This window comes from Pyricularia pennisetigena, chromosome 5 (genome assembly GCF_004337985.1).
Source record: "Pyricularia pennisetigena strain Br36 chromosome 5, whole genome shotgun sequence".
Lineage (NCBI taxonomy): Eukaryota > Fungi > Ascomycota > Sordariomycetes > Magnaporthales > Pyriculariaceae > Pyricularia > Pyricularia pennisetigena.
The window spans coordinates 4072248-4089917 of NC_043743.1; the positions used below are offsets into that span (position 1 = coordinate 4072248).

Below are 17670 nucleotides of genomic sequence, written 5' to 3' on the forward strand. Positions count from 1 at the left end.
AAATGGAAGTTCTCAGACAGAAAGGGCGACACCATAGTCTGCAGGCCGACATCAGTAAAAACTCAACATCTCCCTACACGGGTGTTCAACACTGCATCGGACGGCTGGCAGACCATATACGCCGCCCCATGCGGCTGATTCAGAACAGGAAGGCGAAGAATGGAAAACAGCATTTTGCACTAGACGAGGATATCACGAGTACCTAGTAATGCCCTTCGGTTTTATTAACGCCCAGTAAGTTTCCAACCCGTAATTACCCACGCTTTAAGGGAATGTTTCAACATTTTTGTCGTTATTTATCTGGACGATATTTTTATTTTTTCCAAAATGTTGGAAAATAATAAACAACACGTTTATATAATTTCACAAATATTATAGAACGCCGAACTCCTCATCAAACCCGAAAAAAAGTATTTTTACGGCGAACAAATTAATTTCCCAAAATACATTATCGCTCCTGGAAAAGCCATGAGGGAAAATTCAAAAGTCCATACAACAAAGGAATAGTTTTAACCGCAAGACGTAAAAAAAGTTCGAACATTTTTAGGATTCGCAAATTTTTATGAAAGATTTATTAAAGAATACGGCGCGATCGCCACCCCGCTAACCAATATAACTAAAAAAAGGTTGAAAATCTTAATAAGCGGAGTAAATATAACAGATTTTCGAACAATTACGAAACGCAATAATACGAAAACCAATTTTCAAAGAATTAAATGCATCGAAACTTTTTGAAATCGAAACCGACATATCTAATTATATGATGAAAAGATAATTTAATTAACGAAACGAAAAAGGAAATTTATATTTTTGCGTTTTTGTTTTACCAAAATTATATAAATTAAAGTTTAATTATCAAATTTACGATGAAAAGTGTATAATTATTATTCTTACATTTAAAAAATGGAAATTACAATGATCCGGAATTAAATACGAAACACTTATTTATACGGATTATAAAACCCTGACTAATTCTATTATTAATAGAATATTAGATGAACGATGAATTAGATAGGCAAAACTTCTATTAAAATTTTATTTTAAAATTATTTATCAAAAAAATTGAAAATGGTCAGGCCGACGCCTTTAACCGAAAACCAAATCACGAAAGTATAATACCAAAAAGTATGGGTTATTTCTACGATGAACGAGAACGGAAACCTCTTACAGTACACCGAGACTTTATAACAACGAATACAGTAATGATACCGGAAAATATACGAAAAATTTACTAAAATACAATTTATTGATATTAAGGAATTTCCCAAATATGTAAACGGTTAAAACAGCATGATGATTTTAAAACCATATGATATAAATACGAAAAACCATTAGAAATTGCGAATTTTGCGCCAAAACCAAATCCGCACAAAATAAATTTTACGGGTTATTATAACCATGACTAGCCCCCGATATAATTTGGCAAATTATTCCAATCGATTGAATTATTAAATTACCATTTTGGTAAAAAAAACGATTTAACAAAATTTAACATGAAAATATATTAATTATAGTTGATTAATTTACCAAGCACGCTTATTTCCTATGATATAAGAAAAATAGCAAAACCGAGAAAATCGCTTATATATTCTTTTGAAATAATTATTAACAGTTACTGATTTCCAAAAAATATTATAATCGATAAAGACAATTCTTTTGTGTTTTATATTTGCTAGTTTTTAATGGAATTACTAAAAGCGACCTACCTATAAGCAAATACATGAGTAAAATGAGTCTTTTAAATACTTAAATAATATTTTAAATATTAAGCAAAGCAGATGTAAAATAATAAGGTATAATTATTATCTACGATATAGTTCGTTTATAATAATTTAAGAAACGAAAATACCAAGATAACTCCGTTTTACGCCAATTACGGATTTAATCCTACAATATATGCAAAACCAAAATCCACCATTACGGTGCCACGAACCGATAAACAAACAAACGAATTATAATAATTATATAAAAAAGACTTTGACGGAAATTGGAACTTGTACGAAAGAAAATAATAGAGTACGCCAGTTATTACCAGATAAAGAAACCATCTTTTCAAAGAAGAAGGAAGGTTTATTTTATTCGACGTCATGTTAAAATATAAACACCAAATAATAAATTTAATTTTAAGGATTTAAATTTTTAAAAGTAAGAGAGAAATTAACGAAATTGATTACAGATTATTACTACCAAATACCATTCAAATCTGCCCAGAATTCCATATATGGTTATCAAAACCAGGATTATACAGTACCAATATGTAAAGAATAATCAAAATCGACGCAAAATAAGCTTACGACGTGGAACGAATATTAAATTACAAACGCAATTATGGCAAACCAAAATACTAAAACATTTAGAGACCTCTTTTAACTCCCTTCAAATTTGCCGGGAACTATTCCGCTAATATTACCCAAAATTAGAATTACAAACAGGTTAACCAAAAAAGGACGACCAAAAAACAGCACCTACCATTTGTAAAAACTAAATTTATAAGAACCTAATTGTGCGAGTCCGTACCTAGTACCGAAAGCCAATTAATGACGTCGGCGTAACCAAAAACGCAGTTCCAGAATTAACCTAAATTTAAAAAACCATCGAAAAACAATTCGTTAACGCCACAACAATTTGTTTCCGTAATATCTTTTTAATCCAATTTGATACCCAAACAAAAAACTTCAACTTTATTTTTGAATTGGCATAATTGTTTTCTTTTTCTAGACGAGATAAACAATAGAAAATAATAGTAAAAACACGTTGGAAACGAAAAATTTGGTCCTTCACTTTAGATTCTTATAATTCCAACTTTTTATTTTTCTTGAATTAAGCGACTTTTGTGAGGAAAATTATCAACTACCCGACGGAAACACCATATTTAAAAATGATACCCATAAGTTGAAGACCGGAACCGCCGAGATATTGCACTTGCGATTACGACAAACGTATTCGTTATAACGGGAATTTATCGCAATTATCCTGTACGATAAACCCCGAAAAAAATAAAAAAAATAAAATATAATTTCGAAACTTTTACACGCAACATTATCAACCAAACGTTCACAGCTTGAAATGAAAAAAAAGCCGATTGACGCGACCACGGTTATTATAATCAAACATTTCGCTATTTGAACTAAAAAAATTCGCCAAAACAATTTTAACAAGGAAACGACCTATTTATACAGCCACGTGATTTGGTTTTTGGAAAAAGGATTTAATATTACGACCAAAGTTTAAACGGCCAATAAAAAAAATAACATTGCAGGAAAAATACCGCACCCACCCGAAAAGAGAAAAGAATGAAACAGGATAAATTACGTGACGATGAAATAAAAACCCGTTTATAATTAGTTTTTAGCAATAATCATTCAGGCAAAATAACCACCCCGCCGGAATAATTATTTATAGCAAATAATTATTTACTCAAAATAGCTACTCGAATATATAAAACACGTTTATTACCATGTAAATCAGTTCAATTCTAGAATTGCCGGGCAGCAATTAATTTTAAATTTTAGTTAACTTAATACTTATTTAAGAACAATTATAATTTCACCCCAGCAATTGAGAGTCTCAAGTTACCACTATCAGACGCTCAATTGCTTTAACCCTAGTCTCAGGGCTCATCCCTGAAGCCCAAAGCTCCACAATTAATCCACTCCGTTCGCTTCGCTCCACTTCGTGGCTCAATTGCGGCTTTGTAATGTACCTGTGGGTCCATCCAAAAAACGCTTTGGTTTAGGTCTGAGGACAACTTGTCGATTTTCGCCGTTTATGGCGGTATTTTTGGCCTTTTTTTAACCGAAACTCCTTTATTATTCCACAACTACGCATAATATTGAAAAAATAAATTATCGTTGAAAATAGCGTTTAATACCGCTATTAGCAGCAATTCGATTTATTTTATTATTTGTTATAATAACCGAATTCGATACCACCTGCCCTTAATCCGTTTATAGCGGTACTGTTTTTTCGATTTTTTTTTCGATTTTCGATTTCTTTTAATATTATTTTTAATTTTTGACCAAATTTTATAATTTTTGCACGTGGAGGGTCGTATATGTTTATATATCGTTATACTAAATTTTGGTGCATATATTAGATTATATAAGCAGTTAAATAGGCGGATAGGCAAAGTATACACTTTTTTGTATATAATTTACAATCGAAACTCGTTTATATTTTTACCAATTTTAACGATAATAAAACCAAAATTTCAAAAGTCCGATTACGTATATAAACAAACGTCCAAATCCCATCCTGCTTATAATATCGGTTTTAAAAATTATTTAATAAAAAAAATGCTAAATGTGTAATTTATAAATCTTTTTGCTTTATTTAATTAATTTTATATTATTTTTGTTTTGCGGCCAAATTTTGTGGTTTTTGCACGTGGGGGGTGGCATATATATATTTAATATAACATAACACTTTTGTACGTTTATCTAATTATTTTAACCGTTAAATATGCGGATAGGTAAAGTGTATCCAATTTTATATATATTTTGCAATCGAAATGTTTTTATATTTTTACCAATTTTAACATTAATGAAACCAAAGTTTGTAAAAATGGATTATAAATATAAATAAACGTTAACGTCAGACCCAATTTACATTACCGGCTTTTTTTATTTTTTTATAATAAAAAATGCTAGATTTGTGTTATTTTTATATTTTTTGCTTTATTTAATCGAATAAAATTTATAAAAAAAAACTTTTCTAAAATTTATTAACAAGTTTATAAAGGAATAAATAAATTAAAAATATTTTCATTTTACCAGTATTTGCGTAAATTATTTAGTTTTTTAACAAATTGTTAATTTACATAAAAATATTAATAAAACTTTTATTTTAATCGATAATTGCGTGCATTTTTCAGTGTTAGGCTTACTAAGCCTTAAAAACTGTAATTTCAATTAAAGCTACTATTATATACTATTATTTAAAATAAAAATTAAATATAATGAAAAATTACAAATTTTATTTAATATTTTAATATCTTTCCATATACAGTAGCTATTGAAACGCGGCCGGCAGTCAAAAGATTAACAAACTCCAATTAATTCAACGCAAATTACTATATATTTTTGAAATATTTATTTGTTTTTTTATTCGAATATTTAATTATATATTATAATTACACCATTTTTTTTTGCTATTATAATGCGAATATATTATATATACCCGCTATAAACGGTAAAATACTACAAATTATCCTTATATAAATAAAATAATTATCAGCGATATCGCAATATTAGGTATATTATTAATAATACCGTTATAAACGGCGAAATGCGACAAATTATCGTTGGTGGTACCGCCATGAACGGCGAAATGCGACAAAATGTCCTCAAACTAGAACGAGCGCGATCTTTTCGGCTAATGTAATTGGTCGAAAAGCCATGTGGCTGAAAGGTATATGGAGCGCTCGGTCCCCACTGCGGAGCAGGGGGGTCTAGTCTGAGCACTGAGACTACTTTAACCCACTGTATTTTACGATAAGAACAGGTTACCAGATACCTTGATTGTAACAAATATGGCATGAAAGTTTCAACACGAGTTTACCGAAAATCTTCATAGCATTCCTCATTGATGAGCTGTTCTTGTGATTACTGGGTATATTTATTATGTAGTGTTATTTTTACTGTCGTAACTAAGCCCGGCCTGCAAGTTTGAGCGAATGCAAGCCGATGGCTGGTCAAATTCCCCCCTGGGCCGTGACATACATACAGGCTTCACTTGCCATTATAATTCACAGAAAGTGTCCAAGAAGAAGCCTGGAAACGCTTCCACCACCCCAACTGGTTTTTTTTTTCTGACCGTCAACATGACTCTGATCTTGGTGGTGCCGTCGTCGCCGACAGCCGCCCCATCAAGTCGAACGGCGGACCGAATAGAGGCCGCGCTCGATGGAGCTGATGAGGACGTTACCGCTTTGAAAGTAGGGGTAGACGGACCAGGCACCGTTGAAGGTTGCCTCGCCGCCGACCTCGTCGTCCTCGGGGTGAATGTCAAAGTAGGCCACCTCCTCAAAGCCGGCGCCCGTGTCGTCATGATTGATGGAGGTGACGTTGACGACTCGCAGGCCTGAACCATAGTTTGCCTGCCAGGAAAGCCCGTCGATGATGTACTGGTTGTGGTCGATGGAGCGCTGTGGGCTCTTGTAAACCCCGCGGAAGACGGGGTAGGCCAGATCCTGGATGTCGACGATGTACGTGGTCGTGTGCTGGTCCGCAGCGGGGCCCGTCTGATACTGCTCGTCGAGCTCGTCGTCGAGCAGCAGGTAGCGATGATCCTCGGTGACCCAGCCCTGGTGGGTGTAGGTGGCACCGTTGTAAGTAGTACGCGACAGTTGGCGCGGGATGGTGCGACGCGAGATGTCGACGATGGTGAGGGCGTCCTCGTTGAAGTTGAAGCAGATCTCGCGGCCCTGGTAGGCAGTCTGAGGGCCGCGGTAGATGACGCACTGAGCATCGTGGACGTAGCCGTCCGATGACACGCAGCCGGCGTCCTGAGGCCGGAGGGGGTTGGACACGTCAACCATCCACAAGCCGGCGCGGCATTTGAGGCGGTATTCGGTACCCACGGCGGCGATGAGGTCGGTGGCCTCGTTGGCCACAAGGTTGTGGCTGCTACCGAAGCCGGCAAAGTGCGCGGCAAGGTCCCGGCTCACGCTGTACGAGGGCGGGTTGTCGGGGTCGGCCGTGAGCAGCTTGGTGAGGTCAAAGATTTGCAGGCCGTGGTCAGGTGCCTCGGAGCCAATGTAGGCATAGTTCTTGATGACTTTGATGTCACGCCACGATGAGGCCACAGTCTGGGTGGGCAGGCGGCCGACGTAGGTCAGGCTGCCGTCCTTGTGCACCTCGGCAAAGGCGGTACCGTCACTCTGGCCGAGAAGAGCAAACTCGCGACCGCTCGAGGAGTGAGTCCAGCCTGAGAATTTTTTTTTTTTTTTTTTGAAATGCGAGATTTGGTCAGCGAACGCCTTCCTTGGGTGTATTTATAAGCTTTTTACTTACCCCAGACATCGTTGCCAACACGGGTACGGCTGCCCATGTCCTGGTGCCTAAGGAAACCCACCAGGTCCAAGCCGTTGCACTGATATTCACCCGCCTTGCCGTCGACGCAGGGGGTGGCTCCCATGGCCTGGTAGCGGTCCATGCTAAAGCGCCCGGCGGCGACATCCTTTTCATGCTGCGTCACCTTCTTCTCGCGCAAGACCGACATTTCGACGGCGTTGGGTGCCGTGTGCGCCTGGAGGAACTGCGCGTTGAACTGAGACGTGTTGATCTTCTCAGCCACAACAGACCCCGCCAGGGCGGCGAGGAGGACGGAAGAGACTGTGGCCTTCATGGTGACGAGCTCTTGACGAGGAGAAAGAGGAGGGAAGAGAAAAATTCCTGTTCCAAGGTTGGCTGCCTTGACAAAGGTGACGAGCGATTAGCAGCCATTGAACACAGGATGGATAGGGCAATTCATATACTGTATTATTACTATTATTATTATTATTATTATTATTATTATTATTTTGTCTTTCTTTTGCTGCCAAGTGCTCGCTAATTCTTTATAACATTTGGAGATAAGCATTTGGCAATATTGGCCGGTCCAAGGCCCCGGAATGGAAGCTCGTCTCGATAGGCAGATGAGTCTTTGGATTCTCCCAACATTTCATTACACGTAGATATGGTTCGCTATCCACAGATACGGTTCATTCCTCACAAATGCACATGGCTGCAGGTTGGCAGGCAAGCAGGGTTCTTGACCAACGCTGGTTTCTTGGCGTCGCGTCGGTTGCCCATTGTGAGCTTCCTCTTTCAATATAGCGATCAACATCAGTAATTAAATTCCCCAAGGCTCTTCAATGACAGCCACTGCGCACCAAAGGCACGTCGAAGGGCCAGCGCTAGTTCTGTGCGGAGCTGGGGGGTTGCATGCCGATCGCCGAATGCCCAGAAACTGGGTGCAGCTTTCTCCGAGTTACCCCGGGGCGGGTTGGCATGTTGAAGTTCCCCACATCAGTTACGATAAGTATACGTCAAGACTTGGCGAATGGGGGACGCCATGGCTTATATATTGATGTGTTCTGCCGCTTTTCCGGACACGGTCACCGGCATGAGCTTTTGCTGTATGTTTGTCTACAGTATTTGTGAACTTGACCTCCCTGTCTCTCCCATCAATGACAATGCTAAGGACGACAGTTGCCGAGGTCTAACATGATGGGTGGTGAAGCTTCCTAACTTTTGTAGATTACAATTGGGCAACCCGCTCGACGACAAAGTTTACCTCGGTACACGGTCTCCTTGTTGAAGGCCGCCAAGTTAACTGTCAGTTTGTAAAGGGCCTGTATTCTCTGCTCTTATTTAGTTTTACAAGCGGGCTGAATGGGCTATATTACCAAGAAGCTATGGACACTGGTCGCGCTCTCCTTCTCTTGCTCAACAACAATGATGTGTATCCGCCTCATGGTGACCCCGAGAGTCACCATCCTCGCTTCAGTTGCATATAGGCACATTCGCTAGCACCTTTATCCAGGCCTCAGATGACCAAAAGTGCTGTTCATTTGCACTCAAAAGGGATCTCGCTAGGAACACTGGGGACGCCGGTCGCGGGGGTAAAGCACTTGATGTTTTTATGGTGTGGCTGACTTGGGATGTTGATAAACCTCGGACAAAGTATCCATCACTTGATCCCAGGAAAACCCGAAGTCCATAGGAATTCGGCCACCAAGTTGCCTTCGCAACAAACTGCCAAATAAGTCCCCAATTTTTTGCTGTTTGGTTGCTACTTGCAACTCTTGTGCGGTTAGGACCCTCGGTTCCTGAAGGCTCTGAAGCTGTTTGGCTCTGCTCAGGGGACGTAGTGGCGGGTATTGTATATTGCCACAAGCGATGCAACTACCTCTGAATTTATCACACGGCCGCCACAGAGCTGTAGGTCGCCGCCTTAGCCCGACATCACGGCCCATTGGGAATCGCTGCTCGCCATGGGCATATTATATGGCCACTAAACCACGTTTTACATTGTGCCGTGCATCTACTACGCAGCGCTTATCCTTTGGCGCAAGAATATTATGATGAGTTTCCTGGCCAGATGTAGTCCTAAGTGCCACAGAGATCGGGGTTATCACGATGATGGCGCGCGCCTTCTGCCCGCCCTTTCGGGACTCCACGGGCAAGAACTTCTCTCATTGGCCAGCGTCAGATAACGGTCGCTGGATTGAAACCCGTTCGTTTTTTTTTCCGTGGCCGTGGGCTGCGTTTCCCTTCACACTCGTCCAACGGAGGCGGAAAACAGGCGGCATGTCTCAGCCTCCTCCTGCGCAGCCAAAGAATTGCCTCGATACTGACTCGCTTATCCAAATCATGTTCAGGGATCCTCTTTGTCATTTCAGGTTCTACCTTACTTGCTAGCCCGGCGGTGGTTTGTATGGATCATAGCTATAATGGAGGGACAAATATTGCTTTTCTATGGGTGTGGTTCTGGGCAGGCAGTTTGTTATTGGTGGCCTGGTTTGTGTCATTTGCATATTTGGACTCTATTCAACCAAGTAAGGAAAGCCTTGATTCTTTAGGTGTATTGTGTGACAATGATTGGGCCAGACTATCTAGCGGTGACCTCTGGCTAGCCAGCGCCGAGGTCCACTCAGCACCAACATCATAATAGACCCCTTGCGTCTTGAGACTTTTCCCCAGCCAAACTCCACCCAAATCTGTCCCGCCTGTCCTAACTTGCGACTTGCTTTGTTCAGAACATATGATGGAAAACGCGTAACGCACTACAAAGGATACCACAGAAAGCAATCCTGCGCAAATCGATTTGTACGTATGTATATTAGTACTATATATCTGTATCCAAACAATCAATTTGACGTCCATGAATAAAACCTTGGAAAATTGAAAAAAAAAAAAAAGAAAATACGCCCAATCAATTACCGTACTCCCGTGCTTAACGGCATCTAATAATGCAGATCTTTGACGCTTTAATCTCTGGCAGGGTTCCAGGTTTTCCACTGTTGATGTTTTTGATAGTCGTCCTTTGAAGCCGAGAGGCAGATTTGTTATCTAAAGCATTGTCGGATGGACCAGGCAAGTATTTTAAGACCCCGGTGACGAAAAAGCAATGTCGTCAATGCAAAGAATTGCGATGCTTCCCCAGTCGGATATGATGCGACAACCCTACACAAAATGTGGACAAGGAGTTCATTGCATCACAGGACGGCACATTTGGTAATTGACAGGAGTATGTAGCTACAATTGAAGGACAGAAGTACCGACAATTTTTATTATTGACACAATGAAGTGATTTTTAAAATTTTGTATAATCAATTGTAAATTGAAATTATAATAACCTAAAATTCCATGAAGATGGTATACTATTGCTGAAAACGTTTATCCATTAATTTTTTAACGGGGTTATCCACTAATTTGCAACTTCTACAACTACCGTATTCACTAGTAAACAAAAGCTTCAACTTTCCATCTTGAAATTTCACCAAAGTCAATTTTACGGTCCGTAATCATAATAACATTTTGGATTTGAAGAGCGACGAGCTGAATGAGTCAAGTTAATATATTATAGTAAAATCTTTTAATTCATACCGGCTTTACTTTGTACAGTGCTTTTAATTAGAAAAGGGTGACCTTTTCCCAATTTTGTATGGGAAAATGCGGAAAAGTCGATACTTTCGTCTCCCCACTTTAATCATTTAAAGTCTCGTTATGCTCACAAAATGTATCTTGGGCTAAATCGGCCCCTTTGTCGTTCGTTTTATGCACATGACACAGTGATTTTTGCTCTACCTGTTGAAGGTAATGTTGGTTTGTTCATCTCTTTCTCGGCAACCTCCGGACTTTGACGAATGACATGTAATACGACTGCCAAAAATAAATACGGTCCACTTAATAATTAGTTTGAACAAGATTCTAATTTATACCTGGCAGGGATGTGACGTGTAAAAGAAGAGGAACAAGTGGTTATACACATACATACATTTGTATATATACCAACATTCTTTTTACCTTCTTAAAAGTGGATTGTTTCCTCCAATACTACAAGTATTGCTTCAGTCCTTTTTAACCAAACAGACCTCTTTTTACTGTTACTATTCCTTTTAAACAGCCTTCACAAGACGCATACTTCCTTCAGAGTTCAAATTTAACCGTTACGATGAAATTGTCCCACTTTTTCGCCCTCTGTACAGCTTCGGCATTCGTGTCTGCCAGCAACTCAGTTCGCCTCGCGACCAGAGGACAGGGAAAAGATATACAGGCAGTTGTCAGTCCCGTGGTTAGAAAACGCGACCCAGCTGCCAGACAGCTGTGGAGAACCCGCCCACTACTAGTGGACGCGAGTCCGGACGACCTCAAAAGGAAGGATGATTCAACAATAGAAACCGAGATTGAATTGACAATCGATCATAAGCCGTCCAAAGGCGCGATTCTAAACGATCCAAAGGCCACTTGTCATATTTTTGTGTATGTCGGGAGAACTGGAGATTTTCTCGCATATGGCGCAGCTCCAGTTGGTCAGATTGCCCAAGTTAGCTTCAAGCAGGGTGAACTCCAGTCTGATGAAAAATGGCAATTTCAAACTTCTCGCATCGAAGGCAACCAGGCCCGGTGTGCCATCAAACTGATAAACCCACCTAACAAACGTATTGCCGACCACTTGTTTGTTATTGGCAATATCGCAGGTGAAAACCAAATAGTTTGGTTCAACCATCCGTTTACAAAAAAATCAATGTTTTTATCATGATTGTTTCCTGGAGATCCCAAACAGTGTGACTGAGGAGGAATATGGTTTAGGCTTGCAGGAACGACGCGATCGAAGGACTGGTATCGGTTTCGCGCCACTTTTACCCACAGCGTTTGTGGGGCAAAACGGGCCATCGAGTTGACTTGATTTTGGATGCACGCTCGCGATTATGATAGCGATTATACTTCTTGGGCTTTTTTATTTCCTTTTTTTTTTCGAACGTCATTTAGTTGATAGTTTTGCAACGAGCTGGTCAAGATCCCAAAAAAGCGCCGCTTTCAGAGCCGTTTTTGTCGTATTTGAGGTGGACCAGACTGGCCGACTTGTGTTAACGTCTCGGACTAACAAACATCAGTATTTTTTTTCGCCGATATCCACCCACTCCAATTTGTCCTGTCCTTCCCGTTGGTTTGCAGAATTGCTTCGTTGCATTACATTAAGTTGCCACGAAGAAGGCTATGCGCAGGTCATGATTAGTTCTACTCCAGATCCTAACCACCACCATTGAGCTTCCGTATGTCTTCGGCTTGCGAAAGCAATAATTTAGGGCTTGCAGATGCCCTTCCCCGGCTACCAATGAGAAAGCAGGATTCGGCGGGCCTCCGGCCGCTGGACGCGTGAACTGACTGCCACCACCGCTGAAGCTGATACGCTAAAATTCAGGTAGTTATAGCAAATCAACAGTGTGAAGATCCCTAAAAGAAGCCGCGAAGCCAAGCAACTTTTAGGCTACCTATTTGGTAGTTGTTATGCATGTTCTAGTGGATTTCCTGATTCCTTCAGTCAAGCACCTACTGCCTACCACTTTATGCGGAACGATCAAGCAGAAGAGCATAACGAGTAGAAATCTCGCACAGCTAAGCCGCCATGTAGTGACAGAACAACCTGGCTCCAGTTGCGCCCGAGCGGACTTGAGCGCTGCAGGAACAGGGACAGGCAACAAGCAGGGTCCTCTCAGCGTGTGTTTGAAGCATACCAAGAACTTGAAAAAAAAAAAAAAAAAAACAAAAAAAACCCTCCATTATATTAGAAGCTCAGGGTAATTTGCGAAAAAGCGGCAGCCCTTACTCTGTGCAGCCCCTATGCAACGGACATCACTTCTTTACAGTCCAGGGCCGTGCTGCTCTCACTCAGGCAATGCTCTGGCCAGCACGGCCAAAAAGTACTTCCACCTTAAACTGCCCACCGATGTGCCCTCGCGATGCTTGTCTGGGAGCACAAGTATGAGATAAATTTCTCAAAGTTGACGTGGCCATATTCAGCACCGTAAGAACAAAGTAGTTAGCTGGTGCCCAGTGCCTCATCTGGCGTGCAGTCGTCGGTTCGGGTCTCGTCATGGTCAATCCTGACGTGGCAGCACACAGGGATCTTTGCGGGTTGTCTATTGCTTTTTCTAAGTCTTCTTTATCCCCAATCACAATAACTAGATCAATCTTTCGAGATAGATGGTAACACTGTTTGGTGAGGTGACCAACTGGCCTTCTCAACCTTATCACCGCCGACCCGTGTTGTTCACACCTCACAAAGCGGGCGCGTCGCCTTGTCGTGGAACCGTCATTCAGGAAAGGTAGTGCCGGGTACACCGTCCACACATTGCCGGGTCACATTCCTCAGTAAAAGTCACCTTCCTTCATATGGGGCTATCAGTGATTTTTACATGACCTTGAGATGCCAAACGGAAGATTTGATAGGCGCGTGTAGCACCCATGGCCTCGTACTGACCGGTCTCTTTGTATGGGTCGGGATATCGGCGCTTAATATACATGATGCCAATTGAACGTTTCTTTTTCCACTCTGCTCTGCCGTGCTGTGCAACCCCAACAATTGCAAAATATCAAGCTGTTTATGGACCTTGGTATTCTTCATATGACCGGTGTGCCCTGCTTGCAAAGATGCAGATCGAATAATTCCCCGTCTCAATTACCGGCCTCCTACACCACTCAATGCAGCTTTCCAGCCCGTGTGTGTGGACTTTTCTTTTTCAGTCGGTACCCCAAGCTTGACGCCGTTCCCTCTTTGTCGATCAAATTGCCCCGCCTTCATGGCCAAATGATGACTTGTTAGCTAGTCTAGTCTAGATTATGACTTCGTTTGTTGAACGGGAAAGGATGCAAGTTGATTCAAAATGGAGCAAGTGTAAGCAAGCGTCGCTATGTTATAACGTACAATAAATGCCTCCAATCTATCAATATCCTATCTTTCACTCAGGTTGCTGTCCCCAAACTTCCTTGCTCCATTCTACTTCCAGCTGCCTTGCAGTCAGAATCAAACAAGTCATATACTACAGTACTATCCACCATCCAACAGCAATTTTCAACCTACCAACATGAATTCCGAACGCTACAACTCATCCTCGGCGGCTCCGGCCCCTGAGTTCCACCCACTTGTAAGGCTCGGCAATCTCAGCCGCATCGATGGAACGCCAATTGAATTCGATATCGTTGGCGTACACACCAAAGGCTTTAAAAACTCCGCGGGGGAATGGTCCTGTTACAGGCGCAACTATTTCTCCTGCACCGGTTCATACACGCTGAATCCTCCTCAACCGCAAAGCACTACGATCCAATTTTTAAATATTTCAGAACGGGTGCATAGCGTATCGGGATTCGCCATCAGCTTTTCGGTCGTAAAGGCCGGCGAAAAGCGGCCGATACAGTTTGTTCAATATACAGCCAAAAGGGACAAAGGCCCGGTTTTAATCCCCGGAAAAATCCGCCTGGAACCGATGCCTGCACAGCCGCAGATTTCAAACGCCTGGGTTTACATGGTCCAACACACGTTCGAACGCCTGCAGTTTAAACGCGCCACGCCCAACAATGGGAACCGACCTGCCCCTCAAAATTACTACCACCTCGAGATTGAATTTTGGGTTGACGTTGGTAACGACCAAGACGAGGAGTGGATCAAGATTGGCTACAGACGGTCGGTCAGGTTGATTGTGCGTGGGCGATCACCGGGTCATTACAACAACACGGGCCAATCCATGTCTGGGGTACCCGAGGGCCGCAGTGGTTACGGGAGGTGGTACGGCTGTGCCAATAAAGTCTTCCGGATTCACACTGGGCGGGGGCGTGATATATTCTTCAAACTACACGGGATATGGCAGATTGTTTTGATTCCCGGGACAAGTCTTGGGTGTGATAAGTCGGCCAACCGAGGGGGTGAGCAGTGTCCAGTTGACGTACGTTCATGGCGTTCATAACGCCGACGAGGCCGTTGATACGAGCCTCTTCGGACGGAAATGCAAACGGTACCGCCGTGGCTGAGGGTTACGGCCGTTTCTCTGGGAGTAGATGATGGAAACCAGGGTATTGAACAAGGACCGTCCGATCGCCACATGTCCTAAGGGAGTTCTGAATCTCGGCCAAGCTGCTGTACTGGTTTCGCAGAGCAGGACCGAGCTCTCCCTGCAGCCGCTGCAGCAAGCCGCTGAAAGAGTGGTTTTGCTCGTCCTCAAAACGGAATTCGACAAACCAGAAGATGGATCAAGCTGCCGATCATGTCTTGCACACCAACAATTCGCCGGCTCGTCACGACCCGAGGCCAAATATTCAAAGCAGACGTCTCCGGTCTGCGTGTAGGTGCGGAGGACCGTGGCCCAGGCGGCCTGCATCAATGTCGGGATGGTGACGCCATTTTTTTTTTCTTCCCTGAATGCCGATCCACTGCCACCTCCGGGAACCAAAGATAGTTCGGAGCGTGGGATGACGGCGAACAAGAGAGCGCCATGCCGACAAAGAGGTTGGCGAATGCAGGCAAGCAGTATGCCCTCCTGCACCGGGGTGCAGGCATATGCGTCCTCCACGAGAGCACGACTGATACCAAGCTCAGTCAGGGCATTTTCCGCAAGACTGTTGAGAGTTCCCGAGGCATCCGGTGCTGATTTTGTCACGGCAACCGCTTGTTCGCCGTTGATGGACCTGGCTAAGCCAGCCATTTCGGCCAGGGACTTGCTTTGCATCATATCCGAGACGCGCAGTTGAATCCCCGCAGCGGCACAACAAGCCTTTCGGCATCGAGAGAAAGAATGTCGCCAATGATGATACGGAGTTTGTCCTCGATCGAGGACGGAGTGGGAGCCTGACCCATTGGGAGGAGCGTTGCTGTCTTACAGCAGCCTCCGTCGCAATGCTTCATCGTCCACGCGGTCAGGTGATCCGGGGGGGCGGTGGGCAGACGATCTAGGATGATCCATTTTTTTGGGGAATGGCCACCGGCGGCTCGCTGTTCCTCAGGGCCGCCACCAGGAGCTTACGGAGCCTTTTGACGTGGTCGGCGACCCGGACGTCGTCCTGCTGCTGTGCCAAGGCGACTATCACGGTGGCATTTGACGTCTCCTCTCCGATGTTGAGAACCCGCGCCTGGGATACGGTTGGGTCTGCGCAGAGAAACTCCTCCATTTTGGACATGTGCAGTGAAAATTCGGTATGCATAGGAGCGGAACGAGGTTGGAATCTGTTTTAGTAAGTTTGTGTGTTTGCTCAACTGTTGGTTGGTGTTGTACAATCCAGGTAATGCGACCCTGGCATCTGTTGAAGATACGTACTGCTCGATACGCTCTTTGTTTATTTCTTTTTGTTTGCGTGTCAACTGGAAGCAGTGTGGCGGCTGCCAAGACCTAGATATCACAAGCTTTCTTTCTGTTTTCGCAATTTCAACAAATACAAACAATAAATTAATCGCGATAGACTGGAACTTGATAACTGAGTCCAGAATCCTCACGTAATACATGGCGAGGTTCCCAGTAAGACGGTCAGCATTCGGCTGCCTCCTTGACTGCCAGGACGCTGGCAATGTTACAATGCAGAGTGGTTACCTAGAGCTGCCTTGGGTACCTTGGCTGTCAACAATATGTAATGCTGAGGGTTAGGGTACCCGTACCTTTATCAGTGGAACAAACCAGAGCTAGGACTGGGACAAAGGCCCACCAATGTGAACATATCCGAGGAGCTGTAAAAACCCGAACGGAAAACATCACTTTTCGCGTGCTGGGCGTCAAGGAGGACGTCTACGGTATCAGCCCAGTCGGCATCCTCATCTACACGGGGGACGGTTTCATGTCAGCGACCATAACGTCGACGCACCCACAGGACACGCCCGCCGCGCTTAGCTTCCCGCCGCAGGCGGACCAATCAGACCACGATTGGGCAACGGTTGCCAAGCACTCAATCAGTTACGCGGGGCCTTTTGTTATCAACGACCAGATGTCTGCGACCGAGACGTCGGGACAGGTCTTCCACGGACCATTTACGGTCGCGAACGTACCATCGTCAATCGGGACGAAGCAGGCCAGGAATTATACGCTGTATGAAAATGGTAGACTGCTGTTCATCACTTCAAAGAGAGGGGACGGGAGCGTGGGTCAGCTGTGGTGGGTAAGAAGCACCTGAAAAATAAAATGAAATAATATTATCGGAAAGCTATTATACGGGTTTTATGAGCAGTTTGAGAAATAAATGTGCTCTTCCACTTTTTCAGTCATTTGTGGCTGTAACCCTTTCCCGACTATTCCAATAAAACCCTGTTCAATTGAAAGCCAGATAAAGATTGTAGTCTGCCCTAGTTTTACATCTTAACCGATAATCGATTTTTTCCTCATGAAAGATAGTAAGTACGTTAGGTGGCATTACTACTATAGATGCCCGGTAAATAATATAATCTCATCACCAGCGTTTGTCTACTCTATGCGCATGACGCTATATATATTCTATGTTCTAAGCGTATAAACTTAGTTCTATCTTGGTATTGAAATGATGTTAGAACGCCGAGGCTCCGACACAAGGGCAATTATATTTGAAGGCTTTAAACTGGGTGTAAAGAAAAAGGAAAAGGACGTTACCAGTCCCGCAAACGCGCTTAAGCCTAGTAAAAAAACCCTGGGGATTTATCACATAAAGTCAAAGTAGTTAACATGGCAATCGC

General features: G+C 43.1%; 5 protein-coding genes across 5 annotated transcripts; 2 read left to right on the forward strand and 3 right to left on the reverse strand.

The window, feature by feature from the left end:
- Positions 1-5866: 5866 nt before the first annotated feature.
- Positions 5867-7347, reverse strand: PpBr36_09077 (uncharacterized protein; the record flags this gene model as incomplete). The annotated part of the gene is made up of 2 exons (XM_029896200.1): positions 5867-6927; positions 7014-7347. The coding sequence occupies 2 exons, from the start codon at positions 7345-7347 to the stop codon at positions 5867-5869; spliced, it is 1395 nt and encodes a 464-aa protein (XP_029747737.1).
- A 6526-nt stretch (positions 7348-13873) lies between these two features.
- PpBr36_09078 (uncharacterized protein) lies at positions 13874-15329 on the forward strand (the record flags this gene model as incomplete). The annotated part of the gene is made up of 3 exons (XM_029896201.1): positions 13874-13884; positions 14056-14929; positions 15042-15329. 3 exons carry the CDS (start codon positions 13874-13876, stop codon positions 15327-15329), a joined length of 1173 nt encoding a protein of 390 aa, XP_029747741.1.
- Positions 14699-15685, reverse strand: PpBr36_09079 (uncharacterized protein; the record flags this gene model as incomplete). Its single annotated transcript, XM_029896202.1, has 3 exons — positions 14699-14836; positions 14934-15010; positions 15265-15685. 3 exons carry the CDS (start codon positions 15683-15685, stop codon positions 14699-14701), a joined length of 636 nt encoding a protein of 211 aa, XP_029747742.1.
- Positions 15686-15708: 23 nt separating this feature from the next.
- PpBr36_09080 (uncharacterized protein) lies at positions 15709-16148 on the reverse strand (the record flags this gene model as incomplete). The annotated part of the gene is made up of 2 exons (XM_029896203.1): positions 15709-15929; positions 16004-16148. 2 exons carry the CDS (start codon positions 16146-16148, stop codon positions 15709-15711), a joined length of 366 nt encoding a protein of 121 aa, XP_029747119.1.
- A 456-nt stretch (positions 16149-16604) lies between these two features.
- PpBr36_09081 (uncharacterized protein) lies at positions 16605-17138 on the forward strand (the record flags this gene model as incomplete). Its single annotated transcript, XM_029896204.1, has 1 exon — positions 16605-17138. One exon carries the CDS (start codon positions 16605-16607, stop codon positions 17136-17138), a length of 534 nt encoding a protein of 177 aa, XP_029747118.1.
- Between the last annotated feature and the right edge of the window lie 532 nt (positions 17139-17670).